General features: G+C 42.4%; 1 protein-coding gene across 1 annotated transcript in view; it reads left to right on the top strand.

Moving 5' to 3' along the window:
• GNB1L (G protein subunit beta 1 like) overlaps window positions 1-19,649 on the top strand; it is a 44,413-nt gene extending 24,764 nt beyond the window's left edge. Inside the window, exons 2-7 of the mRNA XM_058816841.1 lie at window positions 1,891-2,018; window positions 2,267-2,392; window positions 4,313-4,475; window positions 8,158-8,256; window positions 12,922-13,137; window positions 17,773-19,649. Of these exons, the coding sequence (XP_058672824.1) occupies window positions 1,903-2,018; window positions 2,267-2,392; window positions 4,313-4,475; window positions 8,158-8,256; window positions 12,922-13,137; window positions 17,773-18,039 (987 nt within the window). The 5' untranslated portion in view covers window positions 1,891-1,902 and the 3' untranslated portion in view covers window positions 18,040-19,649. The remainder of the gene's footprint in view (window positions 1-1,890; window positions 2,019-2,266; window positions 2,393-4,312; window positions 4,476-8,157; window positions 8,257-12,921; window positions 13,138-17,772) is intronic.
• The last annotated feature ends 2,372 nt before the right edge of the window (window positions 19,650-22,021 follow it).

The raw sequence follows: 22,021 nt of genomic DNA, 5'->3' as shown, positions 1-22,021 counted from the left end.
AGAGAAGGGCAACAAGGCTGGTGAGGGGCTTGGAACACAAACCCTGTGAGGAACGACTGAGGGAGCTGAGCCTGTTTAGCCTGGAGAAAAGGAGATTCAGAGGTGACCTTATCACTCTCTACAACTTCCTGAAAGGTGCCTGTACTCAGGTGGGGTTGGTCTCTTTCTCCTGGCAGCAGCTGACAGAGCAAGAGGACACAGTCTTAAGCTGAGCCAAGGCAAATACAGGCTGGATGTTGCAGGGGCAATGATTCTGACTACCTGGAGTTCTCTGCATCGGCCTCTGGTCACCCTTCCAGTGTCTCATGCTTGTGGCCACCAATGGCAGCCTCCTGGTCAAGTACTTCACCCACTTCATCAAAGAGGGATTTTCCTCCCTGATCATCTTCATTTATGACGCTTTCAGGAAGGTGATCAAGCTGGCAGATCATTATCCCATCAACTCCCAGTTCAAGGTGGACTATATTACAAATTACTCTTGTGCCCATAAACCACTAGATCCAGGTAAGGGAGTGTTCATTACCTCTCCAGTCTGTAGGTAGGAGGTGGGTGGCCTTTGCTCTCCTTTTCCCTTGTGCTGCAGCCCAGATAATAGGTAGATTACTCCTTCTTTATTGGTGCCTTCAGATATCCTATTTTAGTCTCAGGTGTTGCAGCAGAGCTCTCATTACGGGTAGAGATGAGCCAACACACAGATTCTCATTTAACAACATGAAAATGGTCCTGGTTTATTCTTTACAGCTTAGCCACCCTGACTCTGACTACAGCAAGTTCCTACTGTTGGCTTCTCTGACAGACTGACTGCTGGCTGTTTCCTACTGGAATAGGACCACAAGTACTTCCTTGCTGCCTCTTACCACAGGTTTTTTACCCAGCTCAACTATGACTGCAGGTTCCAACAAGAGGCTCTAACTCTGTCAGACCCAGACTGACGTCACAGCAGATCTTTTGCAGCAGCAAGTCTCTTCCTTGTTTCATTCTTCCGTGTGTCTCTCTGAATCGTTCCTTCTTCCTCAGGGCTCCTTTACCTCCTCAAGGTGATCTTTCTTCCTCCAAGGCTCTCCCTGACCAGCCAACCCACCCCTTTTATCACACATATCTTTATTAGTCAATAGCTATGACCCATTAATGACAAGACTGTTCTTCTTTGGTAATTAGTACAACTGTGACTTATCAGGGGCAAGGTCATTTGTAATCCCTTCTTCTACACCTACAGTTTGGATATTAGGACAAATTTTTTTACAGAAAGAGTGATAAACTATTGGAATGGTCTGCCCAAGGAGGTGGTGGAGTCACCATCCCTGCATGTGTTTAAGAAAGACTGGATGTGGCACTGGGTGCCATTGTTTAGTTGAGGTGTGAGGGCATGGGCTGGACTCAGTGATCTTGAAGGTCTCTTCCAACATAGTGATTCTGTGCTTCTGTGATCTGAAATTCTTTTCAGTTGATATGTTCACTGCAATGCTTTTCTGAAAAAACACAAAAGTAGTATTTTTGTGGAGAGGAAGGGGAGAGACTTAGCCAGGGGGCTAAAGCAGAGTGATGAATTGCTTGCCCACTCAAATTATGGGTGTCAGGTTTCTTGTATTTATCTCCCTTGAGCACAGGGGGAGCAGCTGACCGATTTGGGATTTACAAGTGCGAGAGGTGCCTGCGCGTGGCCAGCTCAGCACCTTGCTGAGAGAGGAATGCAGCAAAGAGCAGGTTGGACACCTGCTCCGTCAGCCCATGCTAGGAGCAAATACTTCACCCTCAGCTGGCTGGCAAATAGAAAGAACATTCAACAAAGAAAATTCAGAGAGGAAAGAGCAGTAGCAAGTGTTCTGCTCAGAATATATTTAAAGGCTGCTTTACCCTCTGTGATATCTGTGTCTGCTTCTCACCCCCCAGTTCACTGCTCCGATGGCTCTGCCACCTCCGGATCCACAGTTTGTGCTCAGAGGTACCGGTGCTGCAATCCACACTCTGCATTTTTCCTGTGGAGGCCCAGAACCTGATATCCCCCTTCTTTTCTCTGGGTAAATACACCAGGATTCCTGGCTCTGCTGAATGTCATATGGTTGTTTCTTTTTTAATTGAAGTGTATTATTTTGACAAAGTGCTTCTGGGGAAAACAGCAGCATTTATGTTTTTGCATGATGGGTGTGTAACTTGTGCATACAGCTTCAGTTTTGGAAACAAAACAAACAAACAAACAAAATGAAAATCATCAGACTGATCACCTCCATGCAGTGCTCACACTAAAAGCATCTCTTCCTACTGCCAGGTCTGAGAATGGGTTTATCCATGTCTGGAACCTGAAAACACGCAGAGTGGACACAGCATTGGATGGCCACGGAAGAAAATCTGTCTGCTGTGTGAAGACAATGGGTGGTAAAGACAGGCTTCTCAGGTTAGCAAAGCAGTCAAAAACCTGTGAATTTTTCTTGTCTCTTGTCTGTGATTGAAGAGGAAAAAAGAGGGGCAGGGACACAAAGGATTCTCTTAATTCTGGAGTCAGTTAAAGTTTCTCCAACACATATGGAAATGTACTGAAGTAAAAAAAGACAGAAAAACTCTAGAATAAAAAGTGTGGGGGTTGGAGGGGGAATGATGCAATTAATTTATTTATGATGTGTGTTATGATACCATAATAACTTGGGACTTGTAGTGTCTTTGCTAAGAACAGGTGAGGTCTTTGGGTCAAGGAAATATACTTGGATTTGAAGTTGATTTGAAGTGGTTCCTGGGGAAGATTGAAAAAAAGAATTTATAAATAGAAGGGAGATGGAGAAAAGGGAAGGAAGAAAGAGAAGAATCAGTGATGGAGAGTGGAAGACTGAAAATGAGCAAGAATGCTGAGTTTCATGCTTTTGCTTTGTTGCAAAATACTTTCTGTTCTTGTTTAGCAAAGGAAGGTCAGGAAGATTTGTGTACTTTGGATTAGACAGGTGATCTAGAGTAGATGCCAAAGTGTCTGTATGATTAGGAGGTGTTCTGACATGTTTATCTAGAGAAGACATCTCATAATATACAGTGGAACTCATTAGCATTTATATTTCTTATCTGCTTAAGTACAATTATCAACTCTCCCCCATAAAATCATACTGAATGAGCATTGTTTGTGTAATTACAGAGTTTTTCTGTACCTCTGTTTTTACTGAATAGTTCTAACACTTCACATAGCAGTGCAGTTTTAGGACAGCATTTATCTGTACTTTAATTTTTCTCTTGTAAAGCTAAATCACAACAATTTCTTGCAGTATCACACTGTTTGTATCCACAGTGCTATAAATGTTGTGTCAGTTTGTCACTCAGCTGAACAGCACTGATGCTGAAGAAGTCCCAACAGCCTGTAGATTTACATCTCCTTTGTTTTGGTTTCATGCTTCTTCGGGTGATACTGCTAATTAAAGTAAGACATGGGTAAGGGATTTTTGATGACCAGGTGATAACATGAGGACATATATCCTGTGCTAAGGTAGTTTATGGATTGGAAGCTTCTGCACAGTGCTACTTTGTTCCAGAGCCAGTGGGATCCCAGAAATCTGCAACAATTCCTGCTGTGCCCTTTGTGTGGCCTCCTTGCTCTGCCTGCCTGGGAGCAGCACAGGCCTCTGGGACGGGGCTGTGCTGAGCAGTCCCCGGGCTCCTACCTCGGATGCAGCTGCTGCTCTCTGGCCCTGGGTGTTGCAGCCCTTGGGCAATCCCTGCCAGTCTCTCACCATCCTAGGAGCCCTCTGTGCCCTGCCTGTGGCTGTGGGAAGTCGACCACTGAATAACTGTCACTTTTTATTTACCTCTGATGAGGTCTTGTCTTGCTGTTTGTCTTTCAGCTGTCGACACATGACTTTTCCATTTCATTGCTAGTGTGAATGAGTGTTACGTGTGTAAATCTTGGAATACTTTTGTTTCCTTTTAAATTAGATCTAATAAATTATAAAATGTAGGTATTTTTTTACTGTGTATATATTCAACTCATGAGACTTTATAAGTGTATTCTCACATATAAATAGCACAACTCATCCTGATCAAGTCTCTCTGCACAAGGAAACAGAAACTGGGAATGCAGTGTATCTGACTGGCTCCCAAGGCTCCCCCCTTGCAGGGACAGTTGAACCTCTTGGCCAGTTCCACAGCTGGCAGAAGGGTGGTGGTCTCAGGGACACTGAACTCCCCCACATTTCATGAAACACCCAATTAACGCCCCCACAGAAGCTGTTCAAAGCTTGGTCCTCTACTGTCTGTTGAAGACCCAGTTCAGTTTACTGGCCTGCAGGCAGCCAGGCTTCCTCAGACTGCAGCTCATGGATAACTTGTTTTACTGTAACAGTCAGGGGCGCGACCAGAGGATCTGCTTGTGGGATTTAGCAGAGGGACGGACTTCAGTGACGGATTCTGTCTTCACGGAGCATGTGGGATTCTGCAGATGCTCTCTGTTACAGGTGGCACAGGGACGCTGGCTAATGGCCATGGCAGCCAGAAGCCTGGAGGAGGTAGGAAGTGTCTCTTTCTCTGTGCTTGAGAAGTTGCTTTTGGTACTGAAATGACATCGTTCAGAAGGGGAAATATCTGTGCCATTGAATTCTCTGCTCAGGAGCAAGCAGCACAATAAACCTTTGGGGGTGTTAATCGTTAATTTTACTGCCACAAGGATGACTGAATTATGTAACTCATGCTTTAATAACAAGGATACCACCCCAAGATTTGTCTGGCATTTAAGTATTTGCAGCTGCTGCTGATGTTTACATGCAGGAGTTTTGAAAACCCTTCTGGTGCTGCTGAATATTGGGAACAAGAATCCTTCTGGGGAAGTAATGGTCAGCAGGTCTGTCCTCAGATGGAGGAGCTTGTATTGCATCTGAAGCTGAATCGGGTTTGGTGAGAAGAGGGGAGGTGCAGGGGATTTGCAGTGCAATACGTGGTCTTTCACCCCAGGCTAATTCCTTACCTGGAACTGGGAAATAGTTGAATTACTGTTACTGGCCAGAGGTTTGCTCTGTGTGAGACAATTGCAGGGTCCATTTCAGTTCCTGCTGGGTAAGTCCACATCTAATGCCACTATCACAGCACTCACTGACTGACAGCTTTGCTGGCAATGTCCACTTCTGCTTTGTAGAAATTACAGTTTTGTTTTCTACAATGGACTGTTTGAGGACATCACACAAAAATAGTACCAAATACTTAACATCAAAATACCAAAATTATGAAAGAAGAAAAAAGTGGCAGAAATATGAAATGGAATATAGTAGCTAAATGCAAATTGCTGATAAGCATAAAAGTTCACTTGCTTTTCTGGACTATAGGTTGTGTATCTTGAAACTGAAATTTGCCTATTTTATACATGAAGTAATAAGTGCCTGTATTGCAAGAAAATGTGATCTTTTTATTATACACAAATTAAGCACATATTTAAGTACTTTGTTGACTCACAGCCAGAACGTTCACCCTTTTACAGAACTAGATATTCCTGCAGACACAGACAGTGCATCAGTAAATACAACCATTCTAAGTCCCATACCTTGTTCTGATCAAAGAACTCCCTCCATTTTAAAGCAGTGCTCAATAATACTTAAGTTAAACAAAATTGACAAGTGCATTCTGGTGTCAGCCAGAGAAGTCCCACTAATGAAGAATTAAATAATCAACTGACCAAATAGAAGACATTTACCCCGGTGTCGCTTACAACTCATCTCTGTTTTATTCTCAATTGTTTGCTTGGACCCTGCAAGAGGAGAATGATTTGCAATCTCCTGAGGTAGAAGAGTTCCACTCTGTGTGTGAACCTTTGCATTAGAACTGTGTCGTTTCAATAAATTCACATAAGCTCCCATAATATATAGTGCTTCCAAACAGGCAGCACTGTGTGAGACACAGTACATTTGCAGCTTATGATTAAAATTAAGACTTAATAAGTGTTTATGCTTGGCTGGTGTCCAAAAAAAGACTAATTTTGTCTTGAAGGAGGTTCAGTCCATAAATAATGAGATCTGAACAGGCATTTATTTGTTCATGATTGCATTTAAATCACCAATTATGAGTTACATGCACTTTTCTTGCAAATTTGCCAGAAACATGTTAAAAGCTTTATTAATGTGAAAAAGAGAAAGGGTGTGTTTCCTTGTGGCCAGTTTTAGCCACCCAGGAACACTATTAACCTCAGGCAAAGGCAAATCTTTCTCCTATTAAGCAAAACCAGTATAAACACGGAACTTCAAGTTTTAGGTTACAGTTGTCAAAATATGTGAAATAGTATTTATTTCTAAGGCTCAGTTGCCTTTAACACAGACAGTCTCTGGAACTGTCAATCCAGCTCAGGCAGCAGGTCATGCCTGCCTGCCTTCTGCACAAAGCTTTTCCCATTGTTTGTCTTTGGTCTTTGCAAGCCCAACTGTAGCCCTTGTACCAGTTCATCTGTTTTTAGTCAAGGTAAAGCAAAGAAGGTTTGTTTTTTTCTTTTAACCTGCAGAAGTGAATTTATCACAGCACACTTACCCTTCTTTATTACATAAAAGTTGTAGTTTTGGTCTTGCCTAAGAGACAATGCCCTTTGGAGAGACAGTGATGAAAGAGGCAAGATGAGGGCAGGTCATCTCCATATTTATAGCCTGTTTCCTGCCACAGCTAACTTGGTCATTATGTTGATAGCAAGAAAGTTGACAAGAGAAAAGCATTTTTTGTTAAGAGTGAAGCTCCAAAGAACCAGAATTCCCAGATGATCAGACTTTGGTCTGTTCCCAGGTTTGGTCTGCAGACTCGATGGCTCTTGGCTGTAGTCACTGTTCCTCAAATCTGGAAAACAGTTTCCTGCTCTATTGCTCAGTGGCTTTTGAAAGTGTTCTGTTTGTTATGTGCAATACACTCTGCTCACAGCCTTAGAGTGCAGCTGCTTTTGGCAGGCTGGCTGACGGCCTCTAGAATAGGAAGATGTTCTGGCAAGCTTTGAACTAAAGGTATGGGATTAGAAAGCCGTCGCAGCTGCCGTGGCCTTGATGGATGGTTCCCAGAGGAGCCATATTTGTGCAATACCTCATCTCAGATGCTTAAGGAAATTCACACAACTGGGGCTGTCCAACAGCGCTGTTGGGTTCTTGCACATTCTGGAAGAGCCTAGAGTGGCTGGTCATGCTGGATTTATCAAATGTTTCAAGTAGTTTAATTTTACCACATAATGCAGACCATTGTTTATTTAATTAGAAGAAAAGATCACCTTGTTGATTAAGTATGAATGTGAGAAACAGCAACGTTCCTGGCAGCAGGTTTTTGGTACCCAAGAGCTTCTGTTTCTCCAGAGTTCCAGGCTGGACAAGCAGCCCAGAGCTGAGGCACTGCTGTGTCAATCAAGAGTCTCCAAATCTTCCAGTACCAAACTAAAAAGTCAAACTCCCCTGATCTTGCCTGCCATCATCCTGAGGTGGAAATGAGCTACTTCCTTGGCAGAGAAACAACTTGCCCAAAGTTCAGAAAAAAATAAAATAAAAATCAAAACCACACAAACCAGGTCCATGATTCATTTCCATTGGAGCAAGCAACAATGGAAGCTGCTCTGTAGAGAGGGCAGGTGTTTAACAGAGCATTTTCTGACCCTGCTTTAGACAATGCTGTGTTAGGAATACCTGTGTGCAGAGGCTGCTGCAGCTGCCTTAGCTGGTAATTGTGGGGTTACGATTTGTTAGTGCAGTCAGCAGTAAATAAAAAATCCCCTTTGCATGTACACACTGTCTGTATTTCCATGCAAGCTCTGTGTTACCACAGCAGCACAGAGGAGAGAATGCAAGTGTTCACAGGTGAATGCAGCCAAAAAATTAGCAACAGAGCTGGAAAAAGGTGAAAGAAAGCAGGGGGGGTGGGTTCAGATAAAGCAGTCCGCAGCATTATCTGCTGTGTGTACAATGTCATCCACTGTTTGAAAAGAAGGCTGTAATTAAACACAAGAGTGGAAGAAGAGGATGTGTTCACTCTAGGAGTTTTGTCTGGTCTTTCCTAAAACAATGCACTTCTTTAGCTAGCTGTAGATTCCCCTTACAGTTCCAACTTAGCATGCATTCCTCCATTTCCTCCAGACAGTTTTTACTGGAAGAGCTTATACTAACCTTAATCACCTTAAAAGACTTGTGTTTTTAACAGCAGAATTTTGACCTGGAGCCTGACCAACTCCTCTTGTTTTCCTGATGTCAGGTTCAGATTTTGGAGCTGCCATCCAAGACGTCAGTCTGTACCTTGAAACCAGAGGTGGGTGCCAAGCTGGGCATGCCCATGTGTCTGAAGTTATGGCAGGTAAGGCAAGAGCGCCTGCTAATTGTGAAATGTTTTCCCTGTGATTCATTTTATATGAAGCACATGAATCTTTCTTCACTTGGATTTTGATTTATAATCAAACCAATCAAGTAATTATACTATTAAAGGGGGGAAAGATTTGTGAACATCCTTAATGTAACTTTCAGAGCTTTCCAAGCTTTAATGGAAGATTTGCAAATGCTCAAGGAAAGCTTTGTATCCTTAGGATAGATACAGTTTTTGCATCAATCAAGAGGAAAATGAGTGACTTACCAAAGCCAGTTGTTTGATATGGTTTCTCACTGCATTAAGACTGATGAGAAATGTTTGGGTTGCTTAAAACCAGTGGTTTTAATGGCAGATTCTATTCACTTCAGTGCCCTCGGGATGAGGAAACACTCTATGAACATTTCTATTCCAGACATACAATAGGAATAAAATATTTATGGTGGTACTGACTACAGACAAAAAGGTAAATAATAGTAGTTAGTGAAAAAAACATACATTTGCAAAATATTTAGCAAATAATGTTTATGGGCTGCCAACAGTGAACAGAAGTAATACAAAAAGGTGGCAGTAGAGCAAGAAAGGAGTTCAGGTGATTGACTTGAAATCTCCAGAGAATTAGTGGCAAAGCTGATTCCCATGTGACTCCCTGACTGCTACAGGTCTACAGGACCAACTGAGCAAATGCCAGGGGTGTAATTCCTGCAGGCTCATTGGAACATTTGTGTTGGTTTTGGTTGAAAATATTATCAATCAGAGTGAGGCCTCAGTGTCTTCACCCAAGATCCTGAACTGACTGAAATCTAGATAAATTCAGTTACTGACATCAGACAAAAGCCAAGAGAGGCCACAGTTGAAGTTCCATGCTGTAATTAAAAACTAGGGAAAAAAATAAGAGGAAATTAAATAGACTGATTAGGCTTTTGTTAAACAAAGTTCCTCCTAAAAATGCAATCAGCTTTCAGTGCCTGACTAAATGAATGGGTCTCTCTGTCTCCTCGACGTTTTTTAATAAGATGGTGATAACTCTGGAAATGTTCAGTGTTGAAAATTTTTCTTGCCTGTATAAGAAGTCCTCTGTCTTGCCATATTTTCTACATGCATTAATATTGATATTCCTCTAGGAAGCAGAGCAGGTGCAGAGTCTTAATTTTATATAGTTTTTTATTTTGTTTGCCAGTGGGGATAAAGCAGAGGACTGGGAACTGGGAGAGCTAAATTATTCCATTCAAATTCTGACTTTGAGAACTCACCATAACTTCCTAGACTGCACCAGGCAAGTATAGATAATCTCTTAGAGTCTCACAGCTGTATTTGCTCTTTTACAAATATGCACAACTTGGTTTAAAGGCACGAGGAAGAGAATACCCTTAGGGAAATAATTGCATGTGGTGCACCAAAGTGATGCTCTGCATTCTGTTCTGTGGTTGCCCTGGAAGTGGCTCTGTGAGTAACCCTGTAACCATAAACCAGGAGAGCACGAGCTCACCCAGCTGCAGCCCTTCCTGAACAGAGCCCTGCAGGATCTCTGTGCACAGGCCCTGTTGGGCAATGCAGACATACCCAGGAGATGAGCACTCCCAGCCCAGCACTCAGGGGTTGCCTAAGAGACTTTTTGATGTTGCTTATGGCACAGTAAATTAACAAGTTGGAACAGAAGCTGACAAGGAGAGCCCCATAAAGGTCTGAAGGAAGAGTGCTTGGGGTGGTTGGCCAATGAGAGTTTGGGGGCTGCAGCCAGGTACCATCAGATTTTTCTGCAATTCAGTAAACAACAAACCTTCCCAGCAGCAGTGTGAAAGAGAAACTTTACTACAGAGCAGAAGGCAACTGAGGTTAGGCTTAAAGATTAAGCCTCATTGGCTTCTCCTAAGCAGTCAAAAAGCTTGCAGTTATTTATTTTGTTCGTTTGAGCACTTTCCCCCCCTTATTTTTCTAGGTTTGTCCTTAAAGATATTAGTTCTTTCACTTTCTTTTGAAGATTCATGTTCTTGAATATACTGTCCCTTTGGTTTCACACCTTCCTGCTATTACTAATTGGGTGGAGTAGGATTTGTAAGAGTAAGGAGAGTCTTCCCTTAAAGTTTTTGCACTCCTTGGGGAAGGCATCATATTGCATAATGGTGCAAACAAAATAATTCAACAAGAATAATACATGTCGAAACTGGAAATGCCAAGTTATTACTTTATATAAACTATTGCAATTATTCCTGTTGAGCTGACAGCAGATCACCTTTTCTTCCTTCCTTGACAATTATCCAAATGCAACAACAAAATGTTCTGCTTAGGAAGAGCAATGATTTATCATTTAATTTTTCTACTGAAACAGAACATGAATGGTGAGACTTCTCTCCAGCAGTGTCTGTGATTGGGAATTGAAATAAATAGGCCCTTGTGAAGCACTGCTTGGTGAGCCCAGGCTCAGAGCAAGAGCTCTGCTGATCTTTCAATAACTTTTATTGTTTTAGTTCATGTACCCATTGAAATATTACACTTCATATGGCTAGGAAAGTACGAAGAAGTAGTGTGGGAGACCTACATTTCATAGGAAACAGGACTTGGGTTTTAAAACACACCAAATGTAGATCTCACTTGCAAATTACTGTTTTTCACATCTAAAGTGCAATCCCCACAGCACAAGAAAAGAAAGGGTTTTGCTTGGCATTCCCGAAATGCTGAGCACTCACCTGTCTCTGCCATGTGCACGAGGGTGAGGAGCTCCTATGGGAGCAGGGACAGGAGCTGCTGTGTTCACTGCCTGATGACAGCCACGACTTGTGACAGCCCAGCTCTGAGGGAGTCTTGTGCTCACAGAAGAGCAGCACAAATAATTGCGGGGGATTTTTATGCTTAAACTGGGGGCTTTTCTTTAAACTTAAAAGTACCTATTAAATACTTTGTTTTGATTTGAAGATTTTACCCTTTTTTAAATACAAATAAAATCTGGAATGCTCATTCAGATTTTTTAAAAACATTTTTGCTGTCTGGTATCCAAAACCAGATATTCTTCATCCAAAATACCTGATGAGTTAACATTAATTCACATGTATCTGATGCAATGTATGAATCAAGGTATTCATTGCTCTGATGTTACATTATTTCAGCAAATCAAAATTTTGACAGAAAAATTGTTCATAATTCTGGGCACTGTGAGAAACCTGCCTTATGGCCTTTCTAGCCAGAGCATGCTCCCTGCCTTTTCAAAGGAAAAAGGATCTCAAAGGAAGGAAGGAGGCTCCTCCAAGATCCCAGGTGTGGACAGACCCGTTCAGAAGGGAGATATAGGGGATTTCCTAAATTTACAAGGATTTCCCCTTGGTTTCCTTCTTTTAAGGAACAATGTTGTTCCCTGCTCATTGAGCTCTATTCTTCAAACACTTTTCTAGGCTGAGTAAGGCCCAGGAAGCACATGAGGCTGGTTCTCAGAAGTTGTGTTACTCAGGCCACCCATCTCTTGTTAGTTTAACTTTCCCCAGAGCACAGAATAACCAGTGGGAGAACAGTCTGCACCATTGTAGAGGCAGTGAGCCTTTGGCCACTACAGGTTTGTATCACTGACAGCCAGTGAGTTTGACCTCATTCAATAATGTGATACTGGTAAAAATTAATTCTTAATGCCCTTTATCTTAATTGAATACTGAGCAAACAAATCCTGTAGGAGCAGACAATGTTTGGAAATATCTGAATATCCTGCTGGATACATTTCTTAGATGTGCCTACATGAGGTGGTAATAATCCCAATGTCTATTCTGATATTTCTTCTCCTATTAAAGAAACAACTGGCATTAACAGATTGTTGTTTTAGTTGCTTTCCATTGGGGATTTGCATCTTCACTCTCATACAGGTACTGCTTACAGATCATTAGTCTTTGGGCTGGAGCAATGATGAATATTTTTCTTAAGTGTGACATGTAATCCAGTAATGTTCCCTTCTTTGAGTTATTTCAGAGGCTTAAATAAATTAGGTGTCTGCCCAGGGTGCCCTGCCCTTTGGCCTGTGACATCATTAATCAAAATAGCTTTCAGTTGGTTACAGTGGGACTCGGGCGCCATTAACCCCTTGGTGACTGACCCAGCGGTTCCTGCTGGGGGGTTCAGTGTTTGCCCTCAAGCACTGTGGGGTGTTTGGGCAGGCAATCCCTCTGGGCAGCCCTGCACTGGCAGTGTGGAACTGGGATCCCTGGGCATGGCACTTCTCAATGCCCACACAGGCTTGTATTGCTTGGGACTACTCAGCTGCTCTGTGGAACTTTTTCTATGAAGTGCAAACAAAGTTCAGACCTTGAAGTAAAGCTCCTGAAAATTTCATTCAGGCTCTTTTCAGTTGTTATAGAGGGCAATAATTTGGATTTTCAGAGAGAAATTTTCTCCCCCTATATGTATATATATGTATATGTATGTTAAATATGTATAATATCTATAACATTTAGAATTTGATATGTAGATATAAAACATGTAAGTGCATATTACCTAGTAATGCTTTCTGTAAATGGATGGAATATCAAAATTTTATATTCAGATATCTAAACTTCTTTTCACTTCTACATCAGTCAGCATTTTAATTTATTCTCTTGGCGCTTGGACTAAAACCTACACAGGGATGGTAACTTCCTTAACAGACTGTTTACTTCTCAAACAATTTTATTTTTCCTTAATCAGCCCAGCTGTGGTTCACAACCTATGCTTCTGGCTGGCTATGAAGATGGATCAGTTGTCCTCTGGAATGTGTCAATGGGAAAAGCGTTGAGCCGACTCCTTTGCCACCAGGAGCCAGTGATGAGCCTTGACTTTGACTCGGAGAAGGCCAAGGGGATCTCAGGCTCATCTGAAAAGGTGCTTAGCATCTGGAGCCTCAATGAGCAACAGAACCTCCAGGTCAGGATCACTGGCCCTCTAGTGTCATTTATCCCACTTTGCACTAACAGTTTGATAGACTAAAAAAATATTTAGTCATGAAGAGGAGTTGTTGCAGATCTCTAGCTAATTAATCACAGACTGGTTAGAATGTCTGTGCTATGTGACCAGACTTAGCAAAAGATGGTGAGGATTTAAAAAAAAGGAAAAAACCCTCTCTCACATGTTTCTGGTTTTACCAAAGTTGCAACAGTCACACAGGCCCAGCATTACTCAAGCCATTGCCTCTGTATCTTCATTTATCACATTGGTAGTATCCAGCTCTCGTAATGTCCTAAACATTATAAATGAGTTATAAAAATGAGAAACAAAGGATTGCTTTTCCAAAGGTTCTGCTTGAATGGCTATAATGAGCTTTCCACTGTGGGAAAGACAGAAGTATTCCATTAAATACTTCTCAACCAGAAGAGTAGGAGTAGCCCAGCTAGCACCAAGAGGGCATGAGGTTTAGGCACCCAGCTTTGTTTGGCACCTACAGGGCCCAGCCAGAGACACAAAATCAGGCAGTTGGCTGCCCCAGTTCATGTCTGAGCTGTAGCACTGTGAATGGCTGGGTTAGAAGGAGGTTGTGTAATCCCCAGCTCAGGCTGTGCTAGGGAATGGCCATAAATACTGCTTTCATCTAGACAACTTTAGCAAGTGTTCCAACAGTGCCAAGGCATTAAGCACGATCTGGAAGTGTAGGTGTGGAAATAAAGTGCAAAAAGGCTCATGAAAATTAAAACGGCCCATGCACAGCTTCTCCACTGCTGGGTGCTTTGACCTTTTAAAAAGTGGCAGCTGTCCCATGAACAATGGAGAGGGCCTGAATCAGCCCGTGTGCCCATGTCATCCTGGAGAAGAATCTCCTGGATGCACCAGTTCAAGGGAGAACAATAATTGCTGTTCCACCTTGCAGCTTTTATGGAGTTTTGTTTAAGTAGTACAGCCAGTCGATGCTGTTTTCTGAATGGTGCTAAGGAAGAAAAGCACAGGCTGGGGCATCCTGTGCTAACTCATCACCTGGGGGGCACTAAAGGTGTGGAATCTGTGAGGCATCACCACAGCACCTGCATTTCTGGGGTGACAGTGCAAACACATCCAATCCCAGTGAAGTCTGGAGGACATGGCAGTCACTGAGGAGGCAGCTGAACCTTAATACACAATACAACACAACATGAAAGAGGCACTCTGCACTCTGATTGAGTAGTGAAGGTGTCTGATACACAACTGTCTTGGTTTGGGTTTGCTGTTTTTTGGTCCTGTTTGCCCTGCCCTTGCCCGGCCTCCACCTCTGCACCAGGTGTCCTTAACTCAGACAAGAGGAGGGAAGGGGAGGGAAGGTGAGCAATCCCAGTAAGAAACGTGGTACTGAGATTCATTCTCTAAGGTAAAGTGACAGAAATCTTACATCATGATAGGCTTCTTAAATTTTCAAATACTCTGGTGGTGGAGAGAAAGCTGTCCTTTCATATTAATTATAGCAAAACTTTTTTCCTAAAATAAAAGAAAATACTGTTCTTTACAGCACATTTCACTTAGGAGTTAATAGTATGCAGGGCTACAGGTACAACTCACAGGAGAAACAGTTGTTCACCTGAAATATTGCAAGTATTGTTTTTCACAAGGTATTCCCATTCCCAGGGGATGTAAGATTAGCTACACCTTCAGCACCTCACACTGAGAGATAGGAGATGCCTCAGAAGAAATTTAAAATCCAAGTATTATAAGCTACAAGCAATGTTCCTGTGCTTCATGGGAGGATGAACGCCCTAAAAAAATGCATCTTTCATATGAGCACTAGAGATTGTCAAAGACATAGATTAAGTTTTTTTCCACTATTGCATTAATAATATAAACCAGATGGGGATTTTTTTTTCCCTGACATTCCAGGTACCTGAGGTAATGGTAGATGTTGGAAAGCCACTCAGTGGCACATTATTTTTATTCTAAAAGGTTTTAATAAGTAACTGTGGTGCACAGATATCTGCCGTTGGAGAGGGAATGATGCAATGATGGTACTGAGCTCTGTTTTAAGTGGCAGAGTTCCAGTGTGGCAATGAATAGATGATGAAGGGAACTGCAGAGTTTATTGCTATGAGGAAAGTTTGTATTGTCTCCTACAGGAAAGTTGCTGAATTCATCACTGTCAGCAAATGATAGGATTGGTTACGAGCCTTCTGATTTGGATGAGATAGTGTAATTATGTGACGATGTTTGTGGTAGAATGTAGGAGGTAAACAGCTTCTGCAGGTGAATAAACAAAGCAGGACTAAGAAATCTGATAACCACAGAATCTTCTATATGACAAGAGAAAAAGTCCTGTAAGCTGTACTGTAAGTTTTGTTGGTTTGGTTGCTGAGGCTTTTCCCCCAAATGCTGAAACTTAGTCTGCTGCTATTTTGGTTATTTTCCTAATAAGCAGAGGGCTTAAAGACAGGCTTTGGCTGTAGATGCAAGTGTCCTTGATTGTGACTGGCTGAAAGCAGCTCACCTGTTTTTACCTCTTTGTTTTCTTAATTACAAGCTGGTTTTCTGGTTAGGAAATTGTGTTGGTATTGGACTGGTGTAGTTAGTGACTTAGTGTAGCAGGTCCTGGGATGGCACAAATCCTGGCAGTAGGATTACACCTGACTGCATATACCTTGAGCAAGTTTTCTCCTTTGTTTTTTCTGTCTCACTCTTGTATTTGCACATCATGCACAAATGCCCACTGTTCCCTCATGTTCCATAGCCAACAGGCATCCCCATGACAGGCTTCCTTTTCAAGTTGGAGCTTGCTGAGGACATGCCATTTCTCCAGCTGCCCTGATTGTGCTGTATGGATCTTGCCCACATGATTGACATTAATGATGGGAGCACCACGCCTGGCATTGGTTACAGCCATCAGCCAATAGTCTAATGGGGAGTAAGAGCCATCCTCCATGTGCCAGGCTGGTGATGTAAGGAATAAATCTTTCCCTTGCCAGGACATTTACACCAACAAAAATTCCACTGAGGCCATGCTGCATTAGGCCTACCCTGGGGAGTTTGGAGCACATGGACTAACAAAAAGCACAGCCCCACCAAGAGGCCCCCATACAGCCTGCTATTTCTCATTAGGCTTGAGCAGAACTTGCTGTCCTCTGCTCTGAATTCGCTGCAGACACATTCTTCAGGTCGTCTTTGAAAAAGGAATGTACAGAGCATGTTAAAAGCATGTCAAGTTTCATTCAGCCTTTTGTCTTACTGAAATGCACAGCTCTTGCTATTTGAGTAGGTAGCTGGGTACTTCTTATATAGTTGAAAAATAATTGCTTATGGCTTTGTGCCTGTAAGGTTCCAAGATGTGTTCAGCTGCATCTGAAACCAACTCTAACCAACATTTCTGGAGTTTTCCACGTCCAGTATAAAGGTTAAAATTATCTGCAATAATATGTCTTTATAACCCTGTACTAGATATGCATCATGGAATGTTCTTCAAGGAGGAAACCTCCTCAGGTGTGATGTACTTGCCAGTCCCTTCCTGCCTCAGACAAACAGTAAACACCACACAGTGAAATAAACAGGCACAGGACGATATTGAGCTTTGGTACAGGATAGCTACAGACTCAGGCTTAAGGAGAGTGGCATTAACGGGTTGTTTCCAATGGTAGTTATAAATAACAGCAGTTCAGGGCCAGCTTTTTAAGCTAAAGGTGTTTTTGCCATTTTGACAGAAGTTGAGCTGTTCCAGTACACACACACACTCTCTTGTGTGCATATTTCACAGCTGTTTCAGAGCAGATTGCTCACTCAGACAAGTTACTTGAGGTGAGAACAGCAAAGGTTACTTTGAGCTTTGTGCCTCAAGAAACTCGTGTCAGTGAAGCAAAAGCTTTTCTTTCCAGGGGCTAAGTCCTGTGCAGCCCCAGTGCCTTCTGAAGGAAGCCAAGTGCCTCCCAATTGAATTGTGCCCCTCTGTGCCCCAGTAGTCTCCAAACAGTAACAAAAGGCTTCCAAGACTGAAATCAATAACTTGGCCATAATCCTCTCCTTGGATTTGGTGTAAATAGAAGTCTCTTGGGAAGGAGTACTAGAAATACAGATTTCCTGACACTGTAACCCAATTCCTGGAAGCATTCCTTTCTCAAGACTGAGGTAAATGCTACAACAGCTTATGGGGGGTTTTGTGAGGGGCCACAGTAGTAGAAATGAGTAGCAGGTTGCTTAAGCATCAGCTCAGAAGGCTCTCAGCCTGGGAATTCTGCAAAAAGCAGGGAAAATATATGGCCTTAGCTCTGAACATTGGAGCTCATACAAGAATAGCTGGAAGGGCAAAGCTGTACTCAAAATCTCAATTCAGAGCTTCACTTGTGACAGAATATATATAGCTTTAAATGCAAAATAAACTAAAAGCATACAAGAGTTTGGTTTATTTTATGAAAATTGCTGTGGAAATGGGAGGCTCACGTTAAGGTGTTTTCTGTCTCTGTCTATTGTTGGTCTCACCAAGCACCATCCACCACATGTGAAAAGCTCCACGCTCCCTGTGTGACACTGGTGTGTTGGGTGGCCACAACACCTGCTGAAGTACTGAAAGATTCTTTTTTCTTCTGTTTTGAACAACTTGAGCTCATTTGTAACTTTTTCCCAAAGGTTTACAAAACACACGAACTCATCAACGCCGGCATATCTGATATCACCATCCGGCCAGACAAGAAGATTTTGGCAACAGCAGGGTGGGACCATCGCATCAGGATCTTTGGGTGGAAGAAGCTGAAGCCCTTGGCAGTGCTGGACTATCACACAGCAACCGCCCACTGCGTGTCCTTCTCTGAGCACAGCAGCCCCCAGGACAGGCTGCTGGCAGCCGGCTCCAGAGATCAGCGCATCAGCGTCTGGTCCATCTATGCCCAGACATGACACATCCCGCACTGCCATGCACTAGGGAAACACGACTGCTGAAGCAACTCCAGCACTGTAATTCAAACATGCCTGTGGGGAAGTGGTAGAATCTGTCTCCAGGCTGAAGTGAGAGTCCTAGGTTAATTCTTATGCTGCTTGTTTAAGCTATAAAATTTTTCTTCCATAGAAGAAAGTGGATTTTTAAAATTCATAACAAGCAGAACAAGGCCAGTCACAAAGACCAAAGTTGCTTTGGGTTCTGCTACAGGTTTTGCAACACCTTTCCTTTGGCAGGTTGCTGACATAACTTGTGCCAATATCTTTTGTAAAAATGGACTAGAATCCCTCAAACTGCAGTGGGGGCAGAATATGTCTGTTTGTAAGTCATTTATGTATCCAAGAATCTGAATCGGTGTAAAACATCACTCTTCCTTGGAAATTTATACCCATTAAACCACCTCCAGTGGTTTCTCATTGTCAGTTACTTTTTCTTCCCCCAAACTGAAAGGCTATCAGAACACCCTTGATTTGTTCACACTTCTGTCAGTTTCTAACTTAAACCAACAGCCAGGAATGTGACTAGGGATGGCCTTCGGCATTTATGAATTTCATTATGTCTCCTGTCACCTCAAGCCTCACAATTAATCACAAGAAAGAAAGGAAAAAAATCTTCCCCAACATTGCACTGCAAAGCTGTGTAAAGCCTTTTACAGAGCCAGTGCTAAATCCTTTCCATAGACTGATGAGCTGAAGGATTTAAACTCGACAATCCAATTAGCGCCCTGCTCCTTGGAGAGTCAGGGCTGAGTTTCAGCGTGGAAAGTGGGGGATTCAGCTGCACAGCTCCCATGAACATGTAGGGGAATCACATGGGTAAATCCTTACCCACACAGTGCAAATGGTTCCATTAACTTGTCATCTCTACAGTCATGGAAACTGAAATTCATTCATGAAAGTTTTGTTGTTTGCCTCACAAAGCAGCATTTGCATTCCTGTAAAGCGTATTAGACACACACCAGTGTGCTGAGAGCCAGGCTACTGCTGGATTCTGTCACAAAGCTGCAGTGACAACTGTGTCCAGGCTGTACACTGTCGATACTTGATTGGAAATAGAGAGGTGGAAATCAAAGAAAAAGTGACCAAAAGTGAACAGCAACATCAAAGACTTTGAAAATTATTTCAGGAAAAACACACATGCAAATTAAGGTTTGGGTCTGTTATCCAGCTGTGCCTTGCAGACAGAGAATATTGCTGGACTGAAGGCCTTAAGCACCCAGCCTGATGTTCTTTACATTAAAACACAGAACCAGGATACTGTTAGCAGGCTTTTCTAAGTAAAATGTGGCCTTACACATTTTAGAGTGTGGTGACACTTTAAATAATGCATTTCTTTGATTATTTCTTTACTATTCAGTAGCTGCATGGAGGATCACATTGCAGTTGACAGTTAAAGCCTAATTTTGAGTGATCCCGAGTCAAGGGGAGGTGATGGTGTTCATTACAGCTACCAGACAGAGTTGCACTTCTCCACCATCATCCACCTCCCACACAGAAGAGGAGCTGCCCCCACTGCACAAGCAGCTCCAGCCTCAGCCTTGTGGAACGAGATGCAGTCACCCTCCACAAACCTGCTGCTGGAAGAAACCTTCTCTTTTGCTTTTTCCCCTTTCTCAAAGGAGGTCAGAATTGACACAAAGAAACAATGCAATAAACAAATGGAGAATGTGTTGCTGCATGTGGTTTGGGGGCCTGTCCAGGGAGTGTGCACAGAGATTTCCTTTTGCCTGTGCTGTGTGGTACGACACACATGGCCCAGAGGGTGCCAGCATTCCTCCTCCATGGCAGCAAAAGCAGCCTGCACTGCTGGGCACTTTCCACAGAAGTGAGCTGTCGGTTTAATGCTCATCCAGCAGGGAAAGAAATCCAGGGCCCACCCATCTTGGGCAAATGCTTGATATAAGAAACAATTTTTGATGCAAATATTCTGGCATTGGCACGGTGGCACCCCTCTGGAAAGAAGGATTCATACCCCTTGCCTTACTGAGAGCATTATTAGATCAGAGGCTGAAAGTTAGGAGTTATTGAGTATATTTTCTCTGAAAATTGCCCTTTACTGTCAACATCTGTATCTAAAGTAATTAGGGAGACCAATAATTACTTTAGTTTTAGATTTGCAAGTATCTTTTGGAAGATACTTTAAAGATTACTGGGTGCTTTAAATTACTACCTTTTGCTGAGAGTTAAATATTTATGTTTGTCTGATTAGGTAGATTTAAAAACAAACTTAGTCATGCAAGTACAAATTGAAAATGAGGACATGAACTGCATCTCAGACACACAAGTGAGAATTTTATCAGCTTCAGGAGGAAGGACACAGGTTGCAGGGCTGCTTGCAGGAACAGACCCATCCTTTACTTCCCATTACCAAGGCACTGTCCATGTCATGCCTTTTCACAATACAATTAATTCACTAACACTTTATATCACTACTGATTTTATCTAAACACCCAGAAAACAGATTTTTCTTTCACATTATAGTTTCCTTGAAATGAGCAACCAGACTACACTGATTTGATTTAGAGTTGAGCCTAAATGCCATAGTTTGTGAATTACAGTCTTCTAACAGTTTATTTGCCTAAGGAATTAACCTGGACTTCCCCAAAGAAGAATGGTTTCCAACAGGAAAGACAGTATGTGTCAATATAGGCTGTAAAACACAATTGTCTGATAATAACTATAACTGTAAAATACAGATGTCTGATTGCAGCTAAGAAATTAACTTTTTTTAATTAAAAAAAATTACAAGTGTGCCATGAACATGGTTGGCACTCAAGATTTCCACTGACTTGCTAGCAGAAGGTTGTGAGCAAGGAGCCACCTTAAGGTGCTGGAGTTAGCTCTGAAATCTCACCTGCCAGAAAGGAACAGGGCTAGCCTGTACCTGGCCTGGAGGATTCAGGAGTGAAGGTGATGACAGCTGAATTGTTACTAAAGGCTTCCTCCCAAGAATCACTGTCTTTGGCACCATGAGAGGGAAGAAAGCAACCAGCATTCATAAAGTAATACAAATAAATCCCAAACACCAGCACTTGTGCAGCAATTACATGGAATATTTATCACCACTTGAATGAATGGGATCTCTGACCCTCTTAAGACTATTTGCAAATGAATCCATTTGTTACAACTCCTTTCTCTTATCAGTACATGAGCCATAAAGCACTGCAGTCCTTATGTAGATGAGCAAGGAAAGATGAGATTGTGTTTGCAGTAATGAGTGAAAAAGGAAGTAAGCTGGGGATGTGTAATGAGACAGGTGTTAAATTTAGTCCTTTAGAATGCAATTGCTACAGCAAGCCAAAAAATTACTCTGCAGCTTGACTTGAACTGTTGCAAAGGTTTGAGTTTAAAAGAGCAGATTTTTATAGTTAAGCCAATACTGGCTTCTGGACTGCTTTTCTTTTTAGCATATTTAAGATGCATCTACAAAGCCAACTTGCAAATTAATAAATCTTTCCTTTAATTCAGTCTGCCAAGAACAAAGATAGAATACTGACTACTGCAGGAGCCATGTTAGTGATGTAAACCAAAGGACTGGGGATTAAACGAGGATTACTGAGTGCTAAATCAATGTGTTTCCTTTTCTGGCTGTGTGTCTGTGGTGTGAAAGTGTGGATCATTACATAAAACATGGCACATGACTGCCTGGATTAATGCCAGGCAATGTTACAGCAGCGTTGAGACACAAAGTTTGATGTTTGAGCACGACCATTGTGCTACCAGGAAAGTGACAGCCATGACTAAGGGGAAAGGCAGGGGGGTTCTGCTAATGCACAATATTCTGAAATTCCAGCCTGGGTCTCCTGCTATAGCTTTTTCAAGTAAACTTGGCTGTGTTTGTCTATGTCCTACTCTGCTGGGGCATCCTGGAGGTTTCTTTTATAATGTGAAGGAAGCTATCCAGAATTGAGATCATACTGGAGGAGAGATGGCAATTCATGTA

Source organism: Ammospiza caudacuta, chromosome 18 (genome assembly GCF_027887145.1).
Source record: "Ammospiza caudacuta isolate bAmmCau1 chromosome 18, bAmmCau1.pri, whole genome shotgun sequence".
NCBI lineage: Eukaryota > Metazoa > Chordata > Aves > Passeriformes > Passerellidae > Ammospiza > Ammospiza caudacuta.
This window is presented reverse-complemented; position numbering and strand designations above follow the sequence as displayed.